General features: G+C 45.9%; 1 protein-coding gene across 6 annotated transcripts in view; it reads left to right on the top strand.

Annotated features, from left to right (window-relative positions):
- The window catches only part of satb2 (SATB homeobox 2), a 54048-nt gene that overhangs the window by 7974 nt on the left and 26846 nt on the right, over positions 1-19228 (top strand). For 5 of the 6 annotated variants that reach the window (XM_033987365.2, XM_055230685.1, XM_055230684.1 and 2 more), the window contains exons 2-3: positions 6816-7034; positions 10360-10545. In XM_033987365.2, coding sequence (XP_033843256.1) covers positions 6860-7034; positions 10360-10545 — 361 coding nt within the window. In that variant the 5' untranslated portion in view covers positions 6816-6859. The remainder of the gene's footprint in view (positions 1-6815; positions 7035-10359; positions 10546-19228) is intronic. The other variant, XM_033987363.2, reaches the window with a different exon arrangement.

The following is a 19228-nucleotide window of genomic DNA, read 5'->3' as shown; positions in this document are numbered from 1 at the left end:
TAAGAAGCTGTGTGAGCTTTTAAAATGGGGTCCATCACCACCGTCATTACACGAGCCAAACTATGAAACTATGTCATAGTTTGGCAGATAGTTTTTGTTTTTACTTATTTGATTCATTCCCTTTTTTTTTTTTTTTTTGCCGTTTGCGTTCCACAAGCTGTTTGGTGAAAGAAGAGAATTTTGTAAAATAAAGTAAAAAATAAATATATATTAATTAAAAAAAATCTAATCATAATGAAGAAATAAAAATGTAAATAAACCTAATTTTTCCATTATTTATTTATTTTATTTTTTTCCTTCTTCACAAATTTTGGTTTAAATTTCCACTGATTTAAAAATGCAAAACAACATAAAGAGACACATTTTATGCATTTATTTATTTACTTATTTACTTAATCATGAGGAGATTACGTCTGAAAATCCACAAACGCGAGGAAACTAAAGTCCAAATTTCTCTGTGTGCTAGACGCTGATATGAAGAGCTGTGCATAAAGAGCCATGTCATTATTACAGAGTGTATGTTTCGGCGCAGTGATCCCGTCATAGTTTAGACTGGTCTCTTGTGTTTGTGTGGACGTGTTTGGAGTTGGGAGACTTGTTTAGAGGTGTATTTGTTTGTCCCCGATCCCCCTCTTTTATTTGGATGGGTGTGGTCACGTTTTTCACTCTCTGCAATCGTGTCTTTGGCTGTCGCGTTTGTTATGTCTACAGCATGTCAGAATGTGGAATCTGATAGCGGCTTTATCGTCCGAGCAAAAAAAAAAAAAAGAGAAAATAAAAGAGTTTGAAATGTCGTGTGGGACCAGTGTCACTGTCAAATCTTTTTAGTGGAATATAACTTTTAAAATACGACCTAAGTGTGTTGAATCTTTGTTTTTTTACTAAATATATCTATTCCGAGATCAGATTTGTGCATTTGCAGAGATGTACGTATTAGCAAAGTGCAATTTTCTGCAGCTTTAACTGTTTTTACTCAGCCTCTTCTCTTTTAATGTTAATTTTACGATGATTATTTATGTTTTGATGTGTTATATTGTGATTTTAACGTCTTTCTGATTCCGTAAAGCACTTTGAAATACTTTGAAGACCAGTTGCGCTATATAAATAAACTTGCCTTGCCTTGCTAACTAACGACTTACCCCCGACCTGAAGCTAGCACGTCACGCTCGACTCTAGCAAACATAAATTTTCCCCTTAACCTCCCTCGCTCCGCTGCCGGCCGGAGCAGCCATAAACCGCGTGACCTTTCGTTATCGTGTTCGAATTACATGATGGTTCCTGTCTCCATAACAAGGCGGAACACATCTTCACGTAACTGTCCCTTATTAACTGCTCAGACCCTCGCGGAGCTTATCACAAAAGGGCTTTAGACGAGCGCAGATGAACGCAGATAAACCCGATAGCCATCTCGCGGTCATTACTGCGCGCTCGTTAAGGTTTTATATCTGATAAAAGTATCAATGGGATCAATGGGTGTCCTCGGAACGGATTCGGACAACAAAGGAGAGCTGTGTTTAACCTGCAGAGTAATATTATGCAACAAGCGTTTTTGTACAAAGCTATAGTAGAAGTGGACGAAGGGAGCGCGACCCACAGAGTTCGGCCGCGGTCAAATGAATACGAACATTTTAAGACCGAAATGACAGTTTTTCAGTAGAAAGTGAATAGGAGCCAGAGTTGATGGAACCGGAAGCGCGTACTGTTGCTCGTTTTCTATTTGGAACGCGGCAGCTAGCAGGTTAGCGATGTCCATTTGTATATACAGTCTATGCTAGCACGTTAGCTATGTACATTTGTATATACAGTCTATGCTAGCACGTTAGCGATGTCCATTTGTATATACAGTCTATGCTAGCACGTTAGCTATGTCCATTTGTATAAGCTTAACTTGACTTCAGTTTATTATCGTTGAGATCAGATGTGGATTTGTTGTTGTTGTTGTTGTTGTACTTAATTCGGGATTAGAACATAGCGTGACAGATAAAGAAAAACATTTTTATTTAATATGTGGGTAGAAGAACATGATGTTTTTTTTCATAATTTATTGCAAATGTCTGTGAGCTAATGCAAGATATGACACGCTTAGCTAACACAATCCAGCTCGGACTCTCTGGATCTTACTTTTCAGGCTGGTTTTTGCTTAAAAGTGTGCTCGCTTTGGTCATTCTTGAAGATAACGACACCGCCAGGTCGAGTTACGGGTCAGGTCTGCGGAAAGGCGACCCTGCTTGAAGAACGCATGCAAATCCATGTATTTTTGAGCGATAAAACGCAATCGTAACGACATAAATTAAAAACAACTCACTTTAACGGATCCGAAACGTGCCGCGCGAAGCAATAACGTCTCCGTGGCGACAAGCGGGTGGTGAAAAGTTACACGGCGCTTCTTTAAAGTCGTTGTTACGTGTGGAACAGGGAGATTACAGTGGTGGAGGCGATGTCGCGATGGCGGAGCAGAGGTTCAGATTGGGATCGTCTGCGGAGCACGGGAGCTATGGCAGGTCACAACGCGCCCCAGATACGGAAGCTTGCGAGGATCTTTTCATAAATCTCACATTAGAAACACTGATTCCACTCTCAGCTGTAGAGACACGCTAGAAATACATACGCTAACTTCATACGCTAACATCATATGCTAACATCTGCTCCCACTGAAGTCGTTTTGAGTCAAGTTTAAATCCAGGCGTTCTTTATGTGCTAAAATACTGTTAGCGGTTGTATTTATTTGCTAACCCTCCCTCTCTTCTCAGCCAGACGCACATTGTGAATTATAGCTACAAGTGTCGTGCCTTTGAAGTTGTTTTGTTTTTTAAAGCCTTTTTTAATAAACTTCACCACTTACATTTTTGATTCTCCGTCTCCCACATTTTTAATCACGCCAAATGCTAATGTTTTTAATTTATGTTTTGAAATGGTGCCCGGCTCCTAATGCCTGACAGATCGTGTGTTTTGTTTTTGTGCTGCTTGTGGTCCGTGCTTCAGCTGTGCGGTGTCGTAAGGATGGAAACTGAACAGGGACGCGAAGCAGCAGGTTCCGCAGTGCTACTGAGGAGAACGAGCAAACAGAAACAACTGGGAGATTTAGACGAGTTTGGTTTGTGTGTAGACTGTTTATGTAAATGGACGTAGCTAACCCGCTAGCCGCCACGCTTCAAATAGGAAGTGATCACGGGCTGCGCTTCTGTCTCCATCGACTTTGGCTCCGTTTCACTTTACATTAGAAAACATTTTGGTCTTTAAATGTTTTTTTTATTTCACTATTGTGTCTGTAAATCAAGATATGAACATTAATAACAGACAAATCAGGCGTTAGCGTTAGCAACAGGTTTGATTGACAGCATTGCCAAGTGCCCAGGTGTTAAGTTGCGTTACCTTCAACAGCCTCGCTCTGGATTGGCTCTTTTGTTGCTATGATACTCGCGGTCGGAATTCCAACGATGAAACTGGGCTCCAGATTCGCCGCTATAACTGCTCTAGCCTCGATGAGCTTCGTTCAACTGGAGCCAAACGCTGTGGGTGGCGTCACACTCACTTAGTCCGCTTCTTTATACAGTCTGTGGGTTTGGGTCACAGTTCTTCTACGGTGACCAGGACGATGACCTCAGTCCCCTTCGTGTGTTCGGACTTCTGGCCAGTGTCACTTCTGTGTTTTTTTCCACTCGTAAATGTAGATTTCCACACTCTAATTGAAAAGCTCTTCTTCTGCTGTGCCATCTGGGGTCACACACGCTGCAGTCACACACACAGGGTCACACACACACACTGGGGTTACACACACAGGGTCTCACACACACACTGGGGTCACACACACTGGTTCTCTCACACTGGTTCTCACACACACTGGTTCTCACACACACTGGAGTCACACACACTGGGGTCACACACACAGGGTCTCACACACACACTGGGGTCACACACACTGGAGTCACACACACTGGTTCTCTCACACTGGTTCTCACACACACTGGGGTCTCACACACTGGTTCTCACACACACTGGTTCTCACACACACTGGAGTCACACACACTGGGGTCACACACACAGGGTCTCACACACACACTGGGGTCACACACACTGGAGTCACACACACTGGTTCTCTCACACTGGTTCTCACACACACTGGGGTCTCACACACACAGGGTCTCACACACACTGGGGTCACACACACTGGGGGGGTCACACACACTGGGGTCACACACTCTGGTTCTCTCACACTGGTTCTCACACACACTGGTTCTCACACACACTGGGGTCACACACACTGGGGTCACACACACAGGGTCTCACACACACAGGGTCTCACACACACACTGGGGTCACACACACTGGGGTCACACACACTGGTTCTCTCACACTGGTTCTCACACACACTGGGGTCTCACACACACAGGGTCTCACACACACACTGGTTCTCTCACACTGGTTCTCACACACACTGGGGTCTCACACACACAGGGTCTCACACACACACTGGAGTCACACACACTGGTTCTCTCACACTGGTTCTCACACACACTGGGGTCTCACACACACAGGGTCTCACACACACTGGGGTCACACACACTGGGGGTCACACACACTGGGGTCACACACACTGGTTCTCACACACACTGGAGTCACACACATTGGGGTCAAACACACTGGTTCTCACACACACTGGTTCTCACACACATTGGAGTCACACACACTGGTCTCACACACACTGGGGTCAAACACGCTGGTTCTCACACACACTGGTTCTCACACACATTGGAGTCACACACACTGGTCTCACACACACAGGGGTCACACACACTGGTTCTCACACACACTGGGGTCTCACTCACACAGGGTCTCACACACACTGGGGTCACACACACTGGGGTCACACACACACTGGGGTCACACACACACTGGTTCTCACACACACTGGTTCTCACACACACACTGGTTCTCACACACACTGGGGTCACACACACACTGGTTCTCACACACTGGGGTCACACACACTGGTTCTCACACACACTGGAGTCACACACACTGGGGTCACACACACTGGGTCTCACACACACTGGAGTCACACACACTGGGGTCACACACACTGGTTCTCACACACTGGTTCTCACACACACTGGAGTCACACACATTGAGGGTCACACACACTGGGGTCACACACTCTGGGGTCACACAGACGCTAGGAGTCACACACATGCTGAGAGGCACACACGCTGGGGGTCATGTCACACCCCAGGTCACACACACTGGGGGTCACACACACTGGAGTTACACACACACTGGGGTCCCATACACTGGGGGTCACACACACACTGGGGTCACACACACACTGGGGTCACACACACACACTGCTGTCACACACACACTGGGGTCACACACACACTGGGGTAACACACACACTGGGGGTCACGCACACACTGGGGGTCACGCACACACTGGGGTCACACACACACTGGGGGTCACACACACTGGTTCTCACACACTGGGGTCCCATACACTGGGGGTCACACACACACTGGGGTCACACACACACTGGGGTCACACACACTGGGGGTCACACACACTCTGGGGTCACACACACTGGGGTCACACAGACACTGGGGGTCACACGCACACACTGGGGGTCACACACACACTGGGGGTCACACACACACTGGGGTCACACACACACTGGGGTCACACACACACTGGCACACTGTCCAGGGGCCCGTGTGTAAATAAAACGCTCCATTTGGCTCCACTCTTGGCACAGCTCCGCCTCTGCTCTGATGACATTAGTCGATATTAGACTTTTGGCGAGCGCTGTGGGTCAGGAGACGCACGAAGACCGCGGGCTCCCCGAGGTCACCGCGCCACACGAACATAAATACATTTCTCTATTCACAGTTTTACCCCCATAGACCGTATGTATAAATGGACGTAGCTAACCTGCTAGCCGCCGCGTTATAAACAGGAAGTGATCTGCTTGTGTCCACGAGGATAGATCCAAGTTCCATAGTGAAGCTTTAAAATAATTTCTACCTTTCAAAACCGCACTTCTGCATTTGAATCCCTCTGTCACAAAGCTGTTTTAGTCTTTTTAGCTCCGCGCGTGACAGTGACAGTGAGTTATCTCTGCTGGGGGAGTGTCCGTCTTATGAAAGTCCCACAATGCAACAGTGCGGTTTTCTTTATGTGTTTTTAATATTCCCTGGGCCACACTGGAGGTCTGTGGCCAACTCATCGATCACTTGTTGGGCTGAGCTGCCATGACCGGAGGTTTCGTGGGATTTGTAATCAATAAGAATCTGCCGCGTTGAGCTTGTGTCTCTATGGTTCTCATCTCTGACGCTCGTGGATTATTACGTTATAATTCACACGTTTTAAATCGCAATATTCAGCTAAAGCGACTCGGTAAAAGAAACAAATCCGCTGACGTACGGGTTAGAAAACTGCAGGAGGTGACGTCGCCATAAACGTCATCGCAACAAAGCGCCGCGTAGCTGTTGGCGCCCCCTATGGACAGCTGCACGTCACGCTAGCACACGTCATTTATGCCAAAATGACGACGCGACGCTGCCAATTTCTACGAGTATCAGCTATTAAGAGAATAAAAGTGGAGAAGGAAGTGCGTACGTCACAGTGGAGGTGAAAACGGGGGTAAATTGACAAAATGGCGTCGTGAAAATAAGAGATTGAAGATTAAACTCAAACACGAATCGCTCCAAATACGACTTCAAGAGCGTAAATGAGAAGAAACGAGGTCTGCGGGTTTCGCTTTAACGCTCTCGTCCGACACACCCGGGCCCGTCCTGATGCCTTTTTTTTTTTTTCCTCCTCAGGCTCGTTCTCTCTCGCGGCCGCTCCAGTGGAGGTGTGGAGGAGCATGGAGCAGGGAGGGGAGAGTCCCGTGGCCCAGGACAGTCCCGAGCGCAGGGGGAGCAGTCCGGACCTCAACGACCTGCCTCCGCCGGGGAAGAAGGGCCGTCTGGAGCTGAACGGGAGTCCCACCGGCCCGCGCATCATCCGGCACAACGGGGCCCCTCAGAGACCCCTGGGAGGTACGGACGGGACGGGACGTGTTTAAGTACTCAGAGTTGTGAAAGTACAGATACCGTGGCAAAGAAATACTCAAGTAAAAGTAAAAGTATCACGTGAAAAATCAGCTCAAGTACCTGTGTAAAAATGTGCTTAAAGAGTAAAAAGTAACAGTATTTCACGGAGATTTTGAGTCGTAAAAAACTTCAAATGTGGTGATTTTGATAAAGATTTGAGCAGAATTTTGTTCAACAGAAACAACTGAATCAATGTTTGTTTGTTTTTTATCTGCTTTTATTTGTATATTTAAGTTTTGCTCCAATTCTGAACGTGTTAAAAATAAACTCTCAGCCTTTTCAGCACGTCTAAAACTATAATAAAAAATACTTCTACTTTTGTGTCGCGTAAAAATCTACATAAGTAAAGTACATATACCTAAATTTGTACTTAAGCGCAGTACTTTTCTACTTTTACTGCATTTACAGAACACATTTTAGGCGTTTTTTGGTTATGAAACGATAACAAACTATACGTAGATTATTATTATTTCACATTTTGATCATCACAATGTCGTCTTGAATTTTCTTAAATCACCTCAAGTAAATATAGAGCAGTGGGCGGAGCTAGGGGTGAGTGAAAAACTGGAATTTCCTGAGCACTTAAACCTCAACTGCAGGAGAACACAGGATTACGCAAACAAGTATGAATCAGACGAAGTATAACTGTGAGTAAGATGATGATGATGAAGATGAGGAAACACAAACCAACTCGTAAAAGTCTGTTTCCTGTAATACGTCAACTTTAAAACGCGCTCAGACCTCAGGAGGATTTAGTTTTGTTTATCAAGTCAATACAGGTTTGATTGACTCATCTATAAGGAATTATTTGGGATCGACTCTGGCTGTAATTCACTTTCTATTGAAAAACCGTGTCCCCTCTCTCTGTATCTGCTGCTGTCAGACTCGTTATTTTGGTCTTAAATGTTCGTATTAACCCGCTCTACGTGATCCTGGTGTTTGTATTTTACTATTGTGTCTGTAAATCAAGATATGAACATTAATAACAGACAAATCAGCCGCTTTCTTTCCCCGAAGTCTCCCCCCGTTAGCGTTAGCAACGGGTTTGATTGACACCATAGCTAAGGCAAGGCAAGGCGAGTTTATTAAAGGTAATTCAAAAGTGCTTTACGGAATAAAAAAGACATTAAAATCACAATACAACAAATGGAAAATACATAAATAATCACAAATAAGCATCATAAGATTAGCATTAAAGAGAAAAGTGCAGAATAAAAGCCTTTTCAGTCATTTACACAGCTAAAAAGAACCTGGATTAAACGATTAAACCAGCGGTGCGGGCAGGAAGAGGCGTTACTTTCAACAGCCTCGCTCCTGATTGGCTCTTTGGTTGCTATGATACTCACAGTCAGAATTCCAAATATGAAACTCGGCTCCAAATTGACCTCTATAACTCGATGAGCTTCATTTGACTGGAGCCGAACGCTGTGGGTGACGTCACGCTCCCTCAGTCCCTCCGTCCTCTTCTTTATACAGTTTGTGCCTGGCGTGGAGCTCGGCCTGGCACCGAGCGCGGCCCAGAGCAGCTGGAGCTCATGTATAAGTCTATGGGGAACTGTTACTGTTACAGGCTGCATCATATAAACAAGATTTACACGGTGAGGATCGATCCGGTCTTAAACCTGAGACTTGTTTCTATGGGCTGAGACAGAACATGTGCGCCACTGTAAAGCTCACACACCCAAATACAACAAGTCACTGCATTCACGAAGGTCGGGCTGGTGGTGCGATTCCAGCTCACACAGGTGAATGCTGTTGTTGTTGTGTCCATGGGCAAGACACTAATCGCCCCCAGTGTGTGTGTGTGGGGTGTGTGTGTGTGTGTGAGTGGATGCCTTGAAGGTGGAAAAGAGCTGTGCAAAAATGTGACCATCTAATGATAATAATTGACCATATACTCCAGAAAGGCACTCCAGAGAGGGCACTCCAGAGAGGGCACTTCAGAGAGGGCACTCCAGAGAGGGCACTCCAGAGAGGGCACTTCAGAAAGGCACTTCAGAGAGGGCACTCCAGAGAGGGCACTCCAGAGAGGGCACTTCAGAGAGGGCACTCCAGAGAGGGCACTTCAGAGAGGGCACTCCAGAGAGGGCACTCCAGAGAGGGCACTTCAGAGAGGGCACTCCAGAGAGGGCACTCCAGAGAGGGCACTCCAGAGAGGGCACTCCACAGGGGGTACTCAATAGGGGCACTCCAGAGGGGGCACTCCACACAGGGCACTCCACAGGGGTATTCCAGAGGGGGTACTCCACAGGGGGCACAGAGATGAAAAGTGAACACAAGGCTCTGAAGAGAGGAGTGAACAAGTGAACACAAGGCTCTAGAGCGAGGAGTGAACACAAGGCTCTGGAGAGAAGAGTGAACGAGTGAACACAAGGGTCTGAAGGGGGGGTGCTCGTCTGAGGGGCTGACAGTTATATTTCCCTGTTGGGTAAATTCACTTACTTGGATTGGCACGCCGCTGCAGTGTGTAATTCACTCCATGAGAGGGAGGCCTGGGAACGCCGTGATTAATGACACCAAACAGAAATATACGAATTGACTGATTAAAACAACAGGCTGCTGCAGGGTCTGGGGGCTGCACCTCCATATTGTGTAGAAGACAACGTGTGTGTGTGTGTGCGTTCGTCTGTGTGTGTGTGTGTTTGTGTGTGTTTGGGGGGGAGGGGTCTATTATTATTATTATTGGAGCTGGGACAGTGCCTAATGCTTCCAGTCCATCATTGGGTCTAAAAGGTTTAATTAATTGCCAGATGAGAAGTGGCCCTGGATCAAAAGCCCCGAGGTCCATGTACGACGGGGGCAAAAGACACTCGGATCAGAACGCAGTACTTTAAATTTTATGTGTCGTACTTTCTTTTATTTTTATTTAAATCTTTGATACTTGATACAAATTTGATTACAAAAAAAACATTTATTTTTATGAAAACGTGAACTAAACGTCACAGAACTGCCAAGAGAGTAAAAACCTTTTATTCTAAGGGGACAATATGGACGACAGTGACAGTGGAGTGTTTGTCCACTGGTCCGAACTTTGTCGTTGTGTCCTTGGGCAAGACACTTAACCCACCTCACCCTCTCGTCTGCGTACACTGTTGTATAAATGCCCGTGTGAAAGGGTGAACGTTTCCCTAGTGTAAAACGCTTTGAAATTAGAAAAACGCTGTATAAAAATGTGACCGTTTACCATTTTGACCAGTCTGAAAGTGGATGTCTTGATATAAAACTGCCCTTTATAATGCTCCGTTCTCTCTTTTTTTGTCTTTCTTTTCAGGTGTGATGATCCCTGTCTTCTGCGTGGTGGAGCAGTGCGATGGAGGGATGCAGACGGAGGGGTGCGAGAGCAGGGAGGAGCACGCGGAGTTCGTCCTGGTCAGAAAAGACATCCTGTTCTCTCAGCTGGTGGAGACGGCTCTGTTGGCTCTGGGTTACTCGCACAGCTCCGCGGCTCAGGCTCACGGTCAGTGCAGGCTACCCACAATGCACCTGTCACATCGACGACTGGCGTGCCGCGCGTTTAGAACGATCCAGAGAGTCGATTACTGTATTTACCGTAGCGTTTTCAAGCAGCCCAGGCTTTGTGTAACTGTCAAATCAACTCTTTGACCAAACCAAATCAGATAAGATGGAAGAATCTTTATCTGTCCTATAATGGGGAAATTTCAGGGTTGCAACGCGAAGTACAACACCAGCAGGAGGATAAAATGTGCAAAAAATTATGTAAAACTCCCATCTGAAGATTAAAACACATAAAAAATCGGTAAAATAGTGATAGTCTTGTGTGTTTACGAGCGCTGGTGTTTGGTGTAGCTCATATTTTTCCACGGATCTGAAGGTCGCCGGTTCGAATCCCGCTCTCCACATATAAACATCATTAGTAGAGCAGTTAGATCCGCTGACCCACAGGTTGGCGGTGCGATTCTGGCTCCCCACTGGTGTGTGAAAGTGTGTGTGAATAGGTGAGTTGTTCCTTTGGTCCCTCGTTTATCGTGGGGGTCACGGTCTAAAAATAACCCGCGAAATCAAAATCCGTGACGTATCAGCTTTATTTTTTTACAATTATTCTCTATGTTTTTGGCTGTAAAACCCCTCACCACACACTTTATACACTTTTCTCACACAGGCGTCAACATTTTCTCACATTTCTTTCTCGTTTAAACTCTCTCAAAGTTCAAACCTTCGTCGGCGTCTTTGTCGGCGCAGAACGTTTCATCGACATTGTGGGTTTTGTCGGGGAGGAAACAAATCGCAAACGTACAGCACTTCAGAGTCACACTGATCCAACGTTTATGTAAGGAGGAGACTGATGGACAATGGTCTACAGTCCAACAGCCAATCAGGACGCAGAACACAATGCACGATCATACGCTGTAAAAAAACATGAAAAATTGCACAAAAAATCAAAAATCTGCGAAAGGTGCACTGTGATATAGCGAGGGACCACCGTATAAAACTGTGTCTATGTCCGTTCTGCATGCTAATTAATATAAAACGCGTCTGAAAAGTAGATTCTTGCAGGACGATGTGAACACAGCGCACACCAATAGCAGCCGCGTTCAGCCCAGATGCATGTGAGTGTCTATTTAGAGCCGCCACTGTACTGTTACAGGGGTAATAAGGAGAGGAATGTTACGAAAACACAACTAAGACACAGACGGGGCCTGTAAAAAACATTACAGACACAACAAAGAGCGGGGCCGGCGTGTCTCCACAAACCAAAAGACATTGTGCATTCAGTGTGTTTATGGAGTGGAGAAATACTCTGCCACATATGCTAGTCATCTCCACAGTCTCACCCCGGGGTTGTATCAGTCCCACAATGCCGAGGGACACGCTGATAAAACTGTTATATCGTTACGCTCCACACAAACGGCATTGTGGGAGATCCTTTGTGTCTCTGCGGCGTGTCGTCATCTGCGGCCCGCTCCCACGTCAGCGCTAAGGCAGCACTTTGAAACATTTTTGTGCGGGTTTTGTGTCGCTGTATCGTCGTGTCCGTCGGGGCGTCACGCGGATCCTCACCTTCGACCTTAATCTGAGCGACCCGTTCCAGCCCCGCGCCCGGACAAAATGAGCGTAACTGTTAGGGCATCTGGCGTAAAAGAACACAACACGCCAAATCAATAAGGAATTTATCGTGTGTTAAAAGAGTCAGATGGATGTAATATTTTAATCAAACACATAAATACAAACATGTGTGCGCTCGGATAAAATTTGTTAAAATATATTTGGGTTACACAGTTTTGGAAAAATGTCTTTTTTATTTGAATAGCTCATGAGGATTCTCAAGCTCAAAGGCGTCCAGGGCTTGTTTAGCTTTTGGTTTTGAGTGTCTGTGGAAAACAGCCAGCCACATCGCTCCTGTCCACATCAATGCGACGCTTTCAAAGACCGAACCAAACGGCCAGTCAACACAAACACGACTCATGACTCTGGATTCTCAAGACTGCAGCGCGGACTTTACCAAAACACAAGCGCGAAGAACCCGGGGGCGGCTCCGCGCGTTTCACGAGCGAGGACCACGGACCGCGCCACAACAATGGAGCGTGATGAAGATACTGAGCGATGTGGAGGCGCGACGGGGAGGGACGCGGGGTGTGGGGCTCCGTCTCGGGCCGATTCAGGAGACGGTGAGGCGTTTGGGTTTGAAACATGAACAAGTGGCACGGGACAGGACGGAGGGAGGGAGGAGAGAGCGGAAACAGACGGGCTTCTGGGTAATTTGAGGCGTGGCTGAGGTGAGCTGTGGTTCGCAGGAGGAGAAGAAGGCGCGGTCAGCCATATTAACTCTTAATTTTTGCTTGGATGTTCAATGTTTGTGCTCTTTTAACATGTAAATACAGCGGTCCCTCGTTTATCGCGGGGGTTACGTTCTAAAAATAACCCGCGAAATCGAAATCCGTGAAGTATCAGCTTTATTTTTTTACAATTATTCTACATGTTTTTGGCTGTAAAAACCCCTCACCACACACTTTATACACTTTTCTCACACAGGCGTTGACGTTTTCTCACATTTCTCTCTCGTTTAAACTCTCTCAAAGTTCAAACGTTTGTGTATTATATCGCTCTTCCTCAATAATCGCTTTAAGTTTGTGCAGAGAAACACTTAAGTCCGAAGCGTTTCTGAAATCTGTCGGTGCGGAACTTTTCATCGACATTGTGGGTTTTGTCGGGGAGAAAACAAACCGCAAACATACAGCACTTCAGAGTAAATTCGTCTGACACGGCACGGAGGAAATGCACCACGTTTGCTCGGATGTTTTACACAAGTTTAAATGTAGTTATCCCCTCATTTTGAACATGTTTCGTCAGGCTTCTTTTGGAGGAGCTCTGGGGGGTACTGACCATTCTAGGGGAGGCCAGTGCCCCCTCAATCCTTCCCTCTGGCGCCGCCCCTGTAAAAATGCATGTCCTGCTCCTGCTCTTCACAAACGGATCCTTTTTGTTTTTAGCATTTATTGTAAATGAATAATTTCTGGCTTATACATTTTTTCCCTTGCGGTCCACAACCAAAATTACACAGAGTCTCAGCTATTTTCTGCCTGTTTGAATTGTGTCCTGCATTCTTGTGTCCCAGCAGTGTATTTAAAGCACCACGGCCTTTCTGTAATTAGCACAGACCAGTAATTAAATGGAAGATATTGTTTATTTCAATTATAAGGGTCGGAAGGCTTTTATAGAAGAGATGGGAGCAGACCTGTACTTTTGGGCTTGGGAGAGCGAATAGTTAAAGGCCATTGTTCTGTGCCACGTCGTACAAAGTGGCCACAGAGGGTCAGGGCTGTGGACGGCGAGTGCGGACACAGCGATGGAAATTGCAGCCTTCGTATCAGGACAAGGCTGTTTTGCAATAGACCAGGCAAAGTATGCAAGCCTACTGCTTTGCTGCGCCTACCGTCAGAATACAAACAGTGACAGGAGCGTAGAGCGACCGTGTATGTTCTGTTCTGGGAGATTAAAACATAAAAAAATCTATCATTCTGTCTAAAATATGATGTGTTAGGCTTAATAAGTGATCCTCATGAGCTCGGGCGTTTTTTGTTTATAAACCAGGCACGCCCAACCTCTGGCCCAGGGGCGAAATGTGGCCCTCAGACCAACTTTTCATGGCCCTCAAGCTTCCAGGTTTATTGGCCCATATGACCTTAAACACTACTTTTTACTGTATATTTCTGAAAATCTACTTTTTTTAATACGTGGCCCTTAATGAGAAAAGTTTGGACGCCCCTGTTTTAGAGCGATTGTCTACTGATCCAAAGGTTGCCTGTTCAAATCCCACTCTCGACGTAAACCCTCAAAGTAAACAAGCCTATTCCTTTGCTACGTCTACCGTCAGAATACAATACACGAGCCTTAATAAGTGATCCTCATGAGCTCGGGGGTTTGGTGTTTGTAAACCAGGCATGCCCAACCTCTGGCCCAGGGGCGAAATGCGGCCCGCAGACCAACTTTTCTTGGCCCTCAAGCTTCCAGGTTTATTGACCCATATTGCCTTAAACACTACTTTTTACTGTACATTTCTGAAAATCTACTTTAACAAGCCCATACCAAATATTTAATGTGTCCCGTTGAGGATGTACGTGTGAATAAAGGTCTAGTGGTTCAGTCTAACTTGTAAAAAACACACAGATTTGAAGTATTCTCTGTATTCGCGACCCGTCTATGGCCCTCAGTCGGCTCTTAGCTTTGTTTGTGTTTTTAAACGTGGCTCTTAATGAGAAAAGTTTGGACACTTCTGTTTTAGAGCGTTTGTCTAGTGATCCAAAGGTCGCCGGTTCAAATCCCGCTCTCGACGTGAACCTTATTAGTAAAACGAGTGGATCCGCTGACCCGTAGGTTGACGGTGCGACTCCAGCTCCCACAGGACGAGGCCGTTTTGCAGTAGACCGGGCAAAGTATACGAGCCTCCCCGCCGCGCTACGCCTGCGACGAGGTGGTGTATAGAATGAGCCTATATGTTCTGTTCTGGATCATAAAAAGATTTTCCACACTGCTGTATTGACTTTGGATTAGTTCTGTAAATGTCAGGCCACATTATGTTTACTGTGCAAACACGACGATCTGATTGGCTGTGAAAAAAAAAGATTATTAACATGTAAAAAGTTGGGAAAAAAAAGGTGAAATTAATTCTTACGGCTGCACCTGCGCGACTGGACACACACTCGGGTTTTTTAATATTTATTTTTACTCTTTTCTACATTTTAATAAGCGGAAATAAATCAGAAAAATGCCATACTGCGGAACATTCCAGGCAGCGCAATAACAACAACAACAACCTGCATGGAGACAAATAGGTGGCAGACGCATGTACACAAAGTTCCACAGTATGGCATTTGTTTTATATCTATTTCCATTGCGACAAGCAGATATTGTACGCGTGACAGGCCAAATTACAAGTCAGATCCGTGGAGAGGCGACGTACATGTTTTTCAAGGTGTTTTGGAGCAATAAAACACTTGTACTTCGTAGACAGGTTTAATACTGTGGGACATGTCGCGTAAAGCAAGAAACAAAACAACAAAAACGTCTCCGTGGAGATGAGAGAAGAGGCTGATCTCCACCGGGAAAAGTTACATAGTGGATCTTTAAAATGGTTTTGGACAAGAGGTGTAATTTTTGTCGTCAGTGTCGGGAAGTAACTGCAAATACATGTACGGAAATACTGAAATACGTATTTTGAGTAGCTGTGTTCTGGTACAGTTACTTTTTCAGATTACAGTTACTTTCCTAAACTCAAAGGAGGACGTTCAAATTGCACAGAATCAGTGATAAAAATATAAAACCTGGCTCTTTTGGTGAAGCAGGTGAGATTTTAACTTCTGCAGAACAAACATAAAACTGTTTTTAATCATATTTTGCATTTTTACTCTCACTCTTTTATGATTTAAACGCAGCTCCATGTAAAAGTATTCCAAGTATTCAGAGTATACAGTTCTCCGATTGGCTCGTGTACCAGAATACATCACAAAACACATTTTAATTTGAGTATTCATGCATATATTTCAAAGTATTACTCCCGTCACTGCTCAGACTCTTGGTAAATACTTTATATTTATGTTGATGTTGATGTTTGGGGTGTTTAATTTGCAATTTCAGTCACTACAAAACATCAAAAAATCAACATAACGGAAAAAAATAATCTAATACTGCTTAAGTATACGCGAGTGTGACGTCACCCACAGCGTTCGGCTCTGGTCAAATGAAACTCATCGAAGCTAGCGGTTATAGCGGCGAATTTGGAGCCTAATTTGATATTAGGAATTGCGACCGCGAGTATCATAGCAACCAAAGAGCCAATCCAGAGCGAGGCTGTTGAAGGTAACGCCTCTTCCCGCCCACACTGCTGGTTTAACACACTGCTGGTCCTTAGCAACGCTGTCAATCAAACCTGTTGCTAACGCTAGTGGGAGTGACCTCGGGGAAAGGAGGCGCCTGATTTGTCTGTTATTAATGTTCATATCTTGATTCACGGATAAAATAGCGAAATAAAAACCCCAGGGTCATGTAGAGCGGGTTAATACGAACATTTAAAACCAAAATGACGAGTCTGACAGCAGCAGTTACGAAAAGAGGGGACACGGTTTTTCAACGTAAAGTGAATTGGAGCCAGAAGCGCACGTGATCACTTCTTATTTGGAACGTAGCGGTTAGCAGGTTAGCCATGTCCATTTATATATACAGTCGAGGGTCAGCGCAGAACTGAACGACACCGAAACGCCTGAATGTTAACGGCGAACGCGCAGGTTACATCGGGGTTAAGCTACAGCGAGGTCAGCGAATCAAACCAAACGTGTGATACTCGCCCGAGAGCCGCTCAAATATTCATGAGCGGTCAATAAGGCGTAAAAAAGTGATGAAATAAAGATGAAAACGCAAACGAATAATTGAAGAGACCGGCCCGGGGATCCGAGCTCGATCTCGCGCTGATATTTTTGTCATTGGATCATGTCGGGTTGGTGGTTGCGGTGGAGCGGTGCGGGGCGGCGGCGGGCTTCCCCTCGCCGTCTCCAACCTGGAAGCAGTTTGGAGGACGTCCCAGACTGCTGTGACCATTAGGACAGGACAATGATATTACAGTGCGCATAGGCTAAGCGTGCGTCGAAAAGTCTTTTGTGTAGATGGGCAAAGGCAGACGCGAGCCAAGCCACCAGCCGCCCACATCAAGGCCGTCTCTGGGAGGTGGAATTTTAATGTGGAAATGGGAACAATGATTTGGACTTTTAACTTTGGACACGAAGCAGAGCTGGAGAGGAGCAGCTGGGGAGGAGCAGGCAGAGGAGCAGAGCTGGAGAGGAGCAGAGAGAGGGGCAGAGCAGGAGAGGAGCAGCTGGGGAGGAGCAGGCAGAGGAGCAGAGCTGGAGAGGAGCAGAGAGAGGGGCAGAGCAGGAGAGGAGCAGCTGGAGAGGAGCAGACAGAGGAGCAGACAGAGGAGCAGAGCTGGAGAGGAGCAGCTGGGGAGGAGCAGGCAGAGGAGCAGAGCTGGAGAGGAGCAGCTGAGGAGGAGCAGGCAGAGGAGCAGGCAGAGGAGCAGAGCTGGAGAGGAGCAGCTGGGGAGGAGCAGAGAGAGGAGCAGAGAGAGGAGCAGAGCTGGAGAGGAGCAGACAGAGGAGCAGAGCAGGAGAGGAGTAGAGAGGGGCGCAGAGCTGGAGAGGAGCAGGCAGAGGAGCAGCTGGAGAGGAGCAGACAGAGGGGCAGAGCTGGAGAGGAGCAGACAGAGGAGCAGAGCAGGAGAGGAGTAGAGAGGGGCGCAGAGCTGGAGAGGAGCAGACAGAGGAGCAGCTTTAGGAGAGCAGACCAAAAAAAATGATGGCTCCACAATCATTGAGCATCAAATGCCTCCATGTGGCGTTGAGAGCGTGCGAGCCGCCGCAGGAACACGCCCAGTGTCTGGAGCCCGCCCTGTTAGCATCGGCCTGTTTAGCATCAGGTTGTTTAGCATCACGCTATTTAGCATCGGGCTATTTAGCATCGGGCTATTTAGCATCGGGCTATTTAGCGTTGGTCGTTTAGTGTCGGACTGTTTAACGTCGGGCCGTTTAGCGTCAGGTTGTTTAGCGTCAGGTGTTTGGTGCTTTTTTGTTTAACGTCGGGCCGTTTGGTGTCGTTTGTTGTTTTTTCACGCGCTCACGTCCCCCTGCTGGTCAGTGGAGGGAGTGTGGTTGCGTCTTTAGCCTCGTACATGATTCTCTCTGATTTCAGGCTCTGCGTGAGACATAAAAATATATGAGAAACAGACAAAGGCCCAAAAATGGAGGAAGGCACTTTTTTTCCATCATAAAAGAAACTGAGGATTTTATTTCGTGTCTTTAAAGTTCTTTATGACGGTCATCCCTCACGTTATAGACACAGCGCTCTGACAGGTCGATGTATAGATTTTACACATGTACATTACACACACACACACACACACACATATACTGGGCCGATATTTGCAGTGGTTTGCGTTTGGGATATCGGGCTTGAATCTCCCGTCTGTCGATATTTGGTTTGGCCTCAACTATTCAACTTAAAGCTTCATTTTAACCCTTTAGTGCGATGAGGGCGTTCACAAAAATGAGATTACACAGATGCATTATGGGTTATAGTAAAAACAGGAATGTGGACGTATAAACTGTAAAGATAATTTTAGTTAAATTATGTGTAGCAGTAAAAGTATAGACAGTATTTATGTTAGTATCTATTTTAAGTCATATATTTATGGAGAAAATGATCAATATCGGTTTCTAAATCATCAGCACCGGCATCATCCATGAAAACCCCTCGTATCGGCCGATCTGTGGTGTGTTTCTGCATTGAAGTCAGACCTAACTTCACGAGCACATTTTGATGCACATATACTGTAACCTGCTCTGTGTGTCTCGACATATGACACATAAATAAATATAAAATAAATAAATGACTCGTCTGGCCCCAAACGTCTCACAGACACACGGCTCGCTGTTATTTTCTGAAACGCTGACAGCGGCGTTTATGACCTGGAGCCTCCTCCCAAACGTGAAGAAATGAATGAAAAATATCACATTTATTTCCGTATTAATTAATTAAAATTCAGGAGCAGAGTTTGTGAAGGTCCAGACGGTTCTTGGACTTTTAAATATTGAGTTTGTCTGGATCTAAAATGAATCAAAGATACAACGATCAAA

The sequence above is a fragment of the Periophthalmus magnuspinnatus genome, chromosome 21 (assembly GCF_009829125.3).
Source record: "Periophthalmus magnuspinnatus isolate fPerMag1 chromosome 21, fPerMag1.2.pri, whole genome shotgun sequence".
Classification (NCBI taxonomy): domain Eukaryota; kingdom Metazoa; phylum Chordata; class Actinopteri; order Gobiiformes; family Gobiidae; genus Periophthalmus; species Periophthalmus magnuspinnatus.
Note: the sequence above shows the minus strand (reverse complement) of the source record. Positions and strands in the feature narration are given on the sequence as shown.